General features: G+C 53.7%; 1 protein-coding gene across 1 annotated transcript; it reads left to right on the top strand.

Annotated features, from left to right (window-relative positions):
• The first annotated feature begins 8,230 nt into the window (after positions 1-8,230).
• On the top strand, positions 8,231-9,279 carry LOC134057631 (atherin-like). The gene is made up of 2 exons (XM_062514606.1): positions 8,231-8,507; positions 9,036-9,279. Exons 1-2 carry the CDS (start codon positions 8,254-8,256, stop codon positions 9,277-9,279), a joined length of 498 nt encoding a protein of 165 aa, XP_062370590.1. The 5' UTR covers positions 8,231-8,253.
• Positions 9,280-9,604: the final 325 nt, after the last annotated feature.

Here is a 9,604-nt window from a genome sequence, read left to right on the forward strand (position 1 = left end):
TAATACACAAACAATATCAAAACTGTGAAGTCAAACAAAAAGAAAAGTCAAATCCTAAATAAAGCTAGGAGAAAAGTCAGGAACTAAAATTTCTCTTTTTAAACTATGGAGAAAAGACTCCTGTTTCCTCTATAATACATAAAAATATTATGGAGTGAATATGACCTTTCCAACTGTATAAACTAAAGCATTAGTATTTAAGTGAACAAATGTTAAAATTGCTGTAGTCCTCTAAGTTTATATAATAAAAAAACCCCTACTGTTCTGCCCCCCCCCCCAAAAAAAAGAGAAGAAAACCCCTCTGTTATCTAAAATAAAGTAAGCTTTTTTTTAGATTTATAATTTTTAAAGTGTGCCTACTAAGTCAGTATAGTCCTCAATAATAGTTAGGAGAAAAACTGTTAGTCTGAATAAAGGGTTTTTACATAGTAATGAAATTTCCATTCTCCTGAGCAGCTAATCACTGTAACATCAAAACCACAAGAAAACTGTTTCATGTGAAGAAACCTCCATAGACTGAAAAACAAAGTCTCCTCTTTCAAATAAATTAGTAAAAAACTCTTTTAAAGATGGTGAACTGAGTTGTTTCTTGTACATTTTCAGTATTAAAAAAAAGGCATGTGGAAGAGAGCAAGTAGTGTAAAGTTTTATTCTAAGTTTTTTTCTTATAGTTTCTAGTAATCAACTTTTCTTTAAACCATTTAAAGTTAAACCTGTTTTTTGCCTTGCTCCTAATCCTATCTCACAACAAAAAAAAATGTAAGTTAATAAACCAAAACAACTCCATCCAACTTCAGTGACTCCAGGACTTTGATTTCCTATGGCCCAAGGGCACCTTCCACAGCCAAATGGTGATGAACTGGGGCAAAGACCGAGATTTTGGAGACAGTGAGGTAGAAAGCCCTCCCAAAAAGGTTCTCCCCTCCCTCCTAAGCGTGTGGATCCTCAGCTCACACAGAGGCGTGTTGCAGTGTGCTTCTTGTCAATAGTATGTTCTGTTCTTGCCCAAGTTAATGGTTTAGTCCAAAATTACAGCCTCCCACCCACTTGGTTAATCTGTCCTGAACTACCTGTCAGTCCTGCTTTGTGCCAACCCCCTGCTTGGAATTCCCCTTTGGAAATCCCCTAGAACTCCAGGTCTCTTTAGTTCATGTGACCCAGTTTTCCCCCCCTGCCTCCCTCATTGGACAATGCCTTTGTGAACCCTACCCTTTACCCCTCCCCAGAACTTCTCCAATTTGCTAAGAATTTGTACCTTCCCCTCAAACCTCCCCTATGTTTAAGTTGTTGCACCTTCTCCATTTTTGCCTTTTGCCCCACAAATTGCCCAGAGTAATAAATCCTTTTTGTCCCGTGCAAAAGACCTCCCCGCTCCTCCTTGCCTCCTTGGAATGCAGGCTGGCAGCTAAAAAGGCCATGGAGCAATAGCTCTAGCTCCATCTAAGGCCTCCTGTTCCTGGGGTGGAACTCACTCTAGGCATGGGGCCGCAGTGGCAAAGTGAGTTCAGCTCTGGCTGTTGCCTCACTTGGTGTCCACCGTCAGGCCCCGGTGAGCGGAGCCCAGGGATGAACTGTGGATTTTAACCCAAAGCAGGTCTGGCTCTCAGCTGCCTCCGAGCGCAGCCGACTGGAAAGGTTTCTCCAGCAGCTGATTTGGGGGATGAAGTGCTAACCTCTAGCAGCTGGGGAACACTTCCCTGAAGGAGGATTTTTGCTGCAGCCCCTGTCCAGTGGACCAAAAGGAGGGTGAGTATCCTATCCCCCAAGTTAGACTGAGGGTGCTCCAGGTAGAGGGAAGGGTGCATTGGCCCCCGGGGCTGGAGGGGGAGCCCATGAACCTACAGGCTGCAGTAGTTAGCTGCAGAGACGGCTCCCTGTCCCTGGAACTAAAGCTGGCCCTGGACTCTTATCTTCAGTTTGTTGTCTCTTTTTGCTGCAGCGGAGAGTGGAATTTTGTTGTGCCAATGCAGCTTAAGATCAGGGAATATGGGTGCTAGACTGTCAGCACAGCAGAGGGGGACTTATTTCCTAATTGTGGGTAACTTGGAGGGAGGGAGGGAAAGGAAAGTTTTCCAAGCGGTTGTTAGCACAGTTTGTTCAATGGCTTTTCCTCTGCATTCCAAGGGTATCCCCCGAGGCAAAACCAACCATTCCTTTTTGGGATACTGTTGGAAGCAGATTGACAGAGTTAAGAAATAAAGGGGATGCCTGGATTGCTAAATTCTTACCATTATTTCTGCTAGCTCAGTGGGTGTTAGATGAGGAATGGAAAGTGGAGGAAAAGCTCAAACGAACCCCCCCAGCCCCCCATCCCCTGATCCAAACCCCTTGTCCCCTGCACTGGAAAGTCTGTGCCAGGCAAACTGCAATGCAGCGCAGGAGAGCCCCCGACTCCCTGGCCCCCCACAGACTTGTCAGTACCCTGGCCTTGAGAGTGATGCTCAGGCTCTCAAGGACCTTTCCCCAAATCCCTACTTGGCCGTTGTTAATCCTCCACTTCAGGCTGATATTCCCAAAGGTGATTCCCAAGTTAGCACTGACTCCTTCCTTGCCATTCAGAATGAGAGGCAGTTATGAGGAGGAACGTGAGGACAGCGTATGAATGGGAAGCAGACTGGGGCAAAAGATGCATGGGCAGAGCTGAGCCAGCCAATGGGTGCCCATCTTCTCTACAGGTTTGGTTGTGTCTGGTTGAGATTAAAGGTATAAAGGGGGGATGATTTCTATAAGAAAGCAATCTCTTTAGATGCATAGGGGGATATGTGTCTCTTTGATCCTCATTAATACAGGAAGATATCAAGAGCATGTTCAGGGACACAGCCTGACCAACAGTTTCAGCAAGCAAAACAAAAGTCTTCCTAAGCAATGGCCCATTGATCAAGAAAAACATTGACAATCAGGGCAGCCCATTTATAGTGATGAGGGTACACATTGGGACTACAGCAAAGGCCATGAGCTCACAGCAGGCTCTGGGGTGACGTCAGGCTGAGGTCACAGCAGCATCTGAGGTCACAGATGTGCCAGAGCCCTGTGGTTGCACAGCACCACAGCCACCGACCAGTCAGTCCCAGACCACAACTGTTGCAGCAGCAGCAGCGGCGGCGGCAGTGGTGCTGACACTGGGACAGCAGTGTCAGGACAGCGGTGGCAGCAAGAGCTGTGGGACGGGCAGAGGGCAAGGCACCATGGGCCTTCCTCTGCAACTCTTCCTCCTGCTCCTCCTGGCAGTGACCCTGCCTGCCAGGGCTGCCCAGGCAGCTCCATGGCAAGTGAAGGGAGCAGGTGAGCCCATGGCCTGGCTCCCCTTTCTGGGGACAGCGCTTCATTCTCCCCAGGAAGCGCTGGGGATGGTTTTCCATACCTCTTAAGGGAGGCTTTCCTCTGTGGGAGGGAGAGAACAACCAGTGTTGGCCATGTCCATTCACATCTGGTCCCACAGCCTTACCCAAGCCCCTTGCACCGCCCAGATCCCTAAGGCAGAAGGGGATCCCTGCACACCATGGAAATGGTTCTGATCTGTGTTCCCTTGAGGATGGGGATCAGGACATGGGTTTTCTGGATGTCGTAGTGAAGGATGGTTTCAAGTTCTTGGAGGATGTTGGAAGCAAGTTCCCAACTCCCCCTTCCTGACAAAATAAGCAGTGTCAATGTGGCAAGAGCTCACATATGTGCCATTTCCCTTAAGATCATCTCAGGGTTGGTGGTTTCTGGAACCCTTGCCCTCTCTCTTCTGGAGCCCCAAGTAATTCCACAGGATTGCTGTCAGTGGGAGGAAGGAGCATTTAGCTGTCAGTCCTCTTCCCATGCACAATGCCAGTGTGTCCTTCCATGTGCTGTGTGCAGCCATGGAGAAGAGCAGAGAGGGAAGGGAAGGGCCCAGGGCTGTGCCCAGGGCTGTGTCTCATGGGGCACCTTTGCCAGCCCCAGACAGCCTGAGCATCTCCTGCAGTGCTGGGAGCTGTTCTGTCCTGCCTTTCTTTGCAGATGAACCTGTTGGGGAAGGTGCTCTGGCATCCCAACCTGCATCCAGGACTGAGCCTCTGGGAGATGGTGAGGGTAGGTCAAGGCCTTTCCCCCTGGGGGAGCTGCCAGCTCAGAGCCCAAAGCTGGGCCAGGGGGGCATCGCTGCATGTGCCAGGACAGAGCCGTGCACGTGTGTGCCCTCGCCCTGTGCAATCCCCTCACAGCTCCTGTGCCTCAGTCCTGCCCATGCAGAGCAGCAGAAATGACAGAGGCTTCTGTGGCTGTTGAGTTACAGGTGTGTCTGCAGGGAGGAGTTCTCCAAATTCTGGCCTGGATGCTGCACCCATGCCCAGCTCCCATCGCAGGGGTGAGTAGTGTGTCCCTGCTGACCCCACAGGCTGAGCACTGCTTTTGTGGGATCCATTCCTGGGAAATTGAACTACTTTGTTTTAAGGACCTCCAACAGGAAATATCCGAGACACAGCGCTCAAGATGTCCCTGGATCCATCCGAAGGCATGTGGCAAATGCTGAAGGAAATGCTGCAGGGAGGACAAGGTGGGTGCATTTCCCTCAGCCTTCTCCTGAGACTCAGCAGCCTTGGGCTTTCTCTGCACATCTGGACATGGTGTGCTCCACACAGAGGGAAGGGATCCATGGGAGCCTCTCTGCCCTGCTACTACTGCTGTCACACCCTGCAGGGCTGTTTCCCAGCCTGGGCTGGCTGCAGCTTCTCCCCAGCCTCTGCAGGAAGGCATTTGGCATCAGCTGACAGGGAGCCCAAACTGCACCATGGCCCATGCACACTCTGAGATCCCTGCAATTTCCTTCTCTCCCAGCACATCAGGAGGGGTGGCAGTTTAGAAGAGGGACTGTGTTGGCCCTACAGAGACACCCCAAAGTTCATCTGATTTCCCGAAGCCTATTCATGACTTTCACCAGCATTATCTCCTGAAGATGCTACCTCCCCAGTAGGCCACAGTTCCATCTTGTCCAGCTGTCCCTTTTCCTTTCTCCAGAAATGAAAGGAAAGACTGTGCAGAAGGAAGCATTTCCCGGAGGAAGCAGTGGTTCTGTGCCAGCCTCGGCTGCAGGAAGGGAGGCGATGCCAGGCACAGTCACAGGAGGTAATTGCTGTGCCTCTGGGCCTGAGCCCTGCTCAGCCTTGAGCTGCCATCTCTGCTGCTTGGCAGTGCGGGCACAGCCCGTACAAGACCAGCACAGCCCAGAGGAATTATTCGAGCAGGCTCAGGGCACTCGGGTACTGAGCAGTCCCGCTAGGGTTCCTCTGGGGGAGACACTGCTCAAAACCTGGGAGGGGCTGGCACTCGGAAGACCAGTTCTGTGCTGGGCTATGTCACAGGAAGGGAGGGAGAGTGTCCCAACAAGCCCTGGGCTTGACCAGCTGCCCCTGCAGAGATGTTGCAGAGTGCATGGAAAGAGTGGGCAGAATGACCAGAGCCAGCCCAGAGCTCCCCAGGCCCCTCTGCAGCTTCGGCCATGTCCATTCACATCTGGCTCCCAAATCCTTGCCCGAGCCCCTTGCAGAGCCCAGTTTCCTAAGGCAGAAGGGGATCCCAGCACACCATGGAAATGGTTCTCATCAGTGCTCTCTTCCAGGTGAGCTTCCTGGGAATGAATCTCCATTAGCTTGGCTGCATAAAGTTTTGAAGCCCTTGGAGCCTCCTGCAGGTATGTTCTCACTGTGCCACCAAGGAATAATCATTGACAACCTGGCAGGCAGCAGGTGACAGAAGCTTCTGTGGCTGTTGAGTTACAGGTGTGTCTGCAGGGAGGATTTCTCCAGCTCCTGGTCTGGTTGCTGCACCCAAGCCCAGCTCCCAGGGCATGGGTGAGTTGTGTGTCCCTGCTGAAACCACAGGCTGAGCACTGCTTTTGTGGGATCCATTCATCTGAAATGGAACGACATTCTGTTAAGGTCCTCCAAGAGGGATGAACAAACTTAGAGGACTGAAGGAATCGCTTGATTCAAATGACATCCTGGAACCAATTGTGAAGGAACTGCAGAAAGGGCGTGGTGGGTGCATTTCCCTCAGCTTTCTCCTGAGACTCAGCAGCTGGGGGCTTTTTCTGCACATCTGGACACGCATTGCCCAGCACAGTGGGAAGGGATCCATGGCAGCCTCTCAGCCCTGCTGCTGCTGCTGTCACACCCTGCAGGGCTGTTTCCCAGCCTGGGCTGGCTGCAGCTTCTCCCCAGCCTCTGCAGGAAGGCATTTGGCATCAGCTGACAGGGAGCCCAAACTGCACCATGGGCCATGCACACCCTGAGATCCTTGCAATGTCCTTGTCTTGGGGTAGATCTGGACAGGTGCAGGTTTGGGCAAGAGAGAGCCCTGTGATATCCCCAAGCACCTGGGCCTTTTACTGATCCTTCTGCATGTCTTTGACAAGTATTGTCGCCTGAAGATGCCACCTCCCAAATGGGGAACAGTTCCATCTGATCCAGCTGTCTCCCTTCCTTTTTCCATAAGAGATGGACATAGAGATTCTGTGGAAGGCAGCTTTTCCCAGTGGAAGCAGTCGCTCATCAGCAGCCCCTGCTTCAAGACGAAAGGCGATTGCAGGCACGGGCACAGGCACAGGAGGTAATTGCTGTGCCAGGCTCAGCCCTCGGCAGGGCTGTGTGGCAGCAGCTCTTCCCCCAGGGCCTGTCCTTGCACAGCCTGGGAGCAGCCAAAGCTGGAGGCGCCTCGGCTTCGAGGCCTCTGGAGCTCGTTCCCAGCCCCCGGGAAACGGGACTCGTGCACCAAGGTCCCTCCCTCTGCAGCTGCTCCTGGAGCTGCCCTGAGTGCCCAGAGGCCCAGGGCACAGGAGCAGCCCCGAGTGGGAGCCCTGCCACGAGCCCAGGGCCACAGCCAGCCCTGATGCACAATGGAATATTTTCTCTTCTTGGTTGGCTTCTAGATGGGCTTGCTGGGAAGGCTTTTCCATTAGCCTGGCAGGATGAAGTTTTGAAGCCCTCTGGACCTCCTGCAGGTATGTTCTCACTGTCCCACCAACGAATAATCATTGACAACCTGGCAGGGAGCAGGTGACAGAAGCTTCAGTGGTTGATGAGTTATGGTGTGTCTGCAGGGAGGAGTTCTCCAAATTCTGGTCTGAATGCTGCACCGAAACCCAGCTCCCATCTCAGGGGTGAGTAGTGTGTCCCTGCTGACCCCACAGGCTGAGCACTGCTTTTGTGGGATCCATTCATGGGAAAATTGCAGTACTTTCTTTTAAGGTTCTGCGAGAGGTAGGAACAAATTTACAGGAAACACTAAGTCCCTGGAGGCATCCAAACTTCTGGACAAGATGCTGAGTGACCTGGAGAGACGCCGTGGTGGGTGCATTTCCCTCAGCCTTCTCCTGAGACTCAGCAGCTGGGGCCTTTCTCTCCACATCTGGACACGCAATGCCCAGCACAGTGGGAAGGGATCCATGGCAGCCTCTCAGCCCTGCTGCTGCTGCTGTCACACCCTGCAGGGCTGTTTCCCAGCCTGGGCTGGCTGCAGCTTCTCCCCAGCCTCTGCAGGAAGGCATTTGGCATCAGCTGACAGGGAGCCCAAACTGCGCCATGGGCCATGGACACCCTGAGATCCCTGCAATTTCCTGGTCTTGGGGTAGAACAGGAGGGGTGGCTGTTTGGAGAAAGGAGGGCCTTTTGGCAACTCCAACACCTGGCCATTTTCCTGATCCTTCTCCATGTCTTTAACAAGTATTGCTTCCTGAAGATACCCCCTCCCCAACGGGGAACGGTTGCATCTGATCCAGCTGTGTCTCTTCCTTTCTCCAGAGATGGACCAAAAGACCTTGCTTAAGGCATCATTTCCTGCAGGAAGCAATGGCTTCAAGCCAGCCCTCAGTACACAAAGGGAGGAGATGCCAGGCAGCCCCACAGAAGGTGCTTGCTGTGCCAGGCTCAGCCAGGCTGAGCAGTCCTGCTGGTGTCCCTCCATGGGAGACAGTGCCCGAAACCTGGGAGGGGCTGCTAGGGGTGCCCGTGGTGGGGAAAGGGCAGAGAGGAGAGCAGGGCTCCAGTGTGTCCTGACAGGGCCTGACTCTGTCCCCTTGGGCTGGGGGAGCTGTCACGGGGCAGGGAGGGTCGGGGCTGGCAGTGGCTGCTCAGGGATGGCTTTGGCCCGGGTCCCTGGAAGGAGTCACTGCCCAAGCAGCTGCACTGGCCCCGGGCTCTCCTCCTCCCGGCCTTCTGGACTGTGTTGGGTGGCACAGCCTGTGCCAAGGGATGGCAAGGTGCCTGCAGGCCCCATCTCTGGGGGAAACAGAGAATGTCCTGGCCGTATCCAGCGAGCTGCCAGCTCAGCAGTGGAGCACAGCACGGGCTCACGCTCCCCATTGCTCCCACAGAAGCACTTGGCAAGTCAGATGCAGATGCTGAGAATCCACCGAGCACCCCAAGAGTTTACTGCCCCCAGGATGTGCGCAGGACCTGCATGATAGGCACAGTAGTGACACTGTTCACTGTGCCACTTGCCATGGTCCTGTGCTATGTCGGGTTCCGGTGGTGGAAGGGAAGAAAACAGTAAGTTGTTGCTGTTGGCCTCTACGCTCCAGCTACTTCAAAGGCTTTTGGTAGTCAGGAAACACTCGCAGTGAGGCTGCTGTGGAGTTGTGGATGGTCAGTGGTTGTGCACATAACTGTGCTGAGGGTTGTGCTGCTGCCCAGTGCTTTAATTGGCCTCTTAATTGCTGGGCCTTGTCCTTTGGAGCCCGCTGGGGCTGCAGGCAGTGCTGTCTGCCACTGAGGCTGCGTGGGCAAGAGCAGCCCCAGGAGCAGCGGGCAGAGGCAGAGCAAGGTGGGGAGGAGAAAGAGCAGGGAGCAGATTGCCCTTGAAAGGCAGACGCGCTCTGGGGCCCGCTCCTGGCCAGGGACCCTGCCCAGAGCCATCCCCTGCTCGGCAGGGCCTTGAGGGGCAGCTGTCCAGCTGGGCCAAGGTGTGCCAGCAGCTCCAGCCGTGCTGGGGAGCCTTGCCAGCTCTGGGCCCTGCTGTGCACGAGGGTCCCTGTGTGCCACCGGCAGCTGGGGCCTCAGACACTCCTCTCTCCTCAGTCGCCCTGCTGCAGCTCCAGCACCCTGGCCAAGAAGGCGCCACTCTCCGTCGCCCCCAGGGAGCCCAAGGACCGTCCGGTTTGACAGCTCTCAGACATGGCCTCAGCGGCAGCAGTCACCCAGGAAGGCAGAACACCAGCCCTCCGTGCCTCCCCCACGGCCCCCCAGCCCAGCTATGAAGCGGAAGCCCCCCGAGATCCCCCCACCTCCTCCCCTGCCGAGCCGGCCGCCCTGGTCCAGCTAGGAATGAAACTGGGCCAGCCACTCAGGACTTGGGCTACCAACAGCTCTTCTCCGCCAATAACACGTGTTACCTCTGGGTAACATCCAGAGGCAGTTTTCATACTGTTGTACCTTCAACAGGAAGGGCTGAAGATTCTTCCCATGCCCTGTCTCATCCTTTGCTGTTTTGATTTTCATACAGCTGGGTGCCGGCTGAATCTCTTCAAAGAATATTTTTAGCTCTGCATGTTTTACCCCACCTGTTGGGGAAAAAAAATAAAAAAAATTTTCCATTTAGACTTTGTTTTTAGTGTGGATGACCACTCACATTTTGAGCTATTAATATT

Source organism: Cinclus cinclus, unplaced genomic scaffold, assembly GCF_963662255.1.
Source record: "Cinclus cinclus unplaced genomic scaffold, bCinCin1.1 SCAFFOLD_139, whole genome shotgun sequence".
Lineage (NCBI taxonomy): Eukaryota > Metazoa > Chordata > Aves > Passeriformes > Cinclidae > Cinclus > Cinclus cinclus.

Coding starts and splice junctions, on each gene's coding strand:
- LOC134057631 (XM_062514606.1), top strand. CDS start 8,254: ATGTCCTGGCCGTATCCAGCGAGCTGCCAGCTCAGCAGTGGAGCACAG. Junction 8,508..9,035: donor TGGTGGAAGGGAAGAAAACA/GTAAGTTGTTGC, acceptor CTCTCTCCTCAG/TCGCCCTGCTGCAGCTCCAG.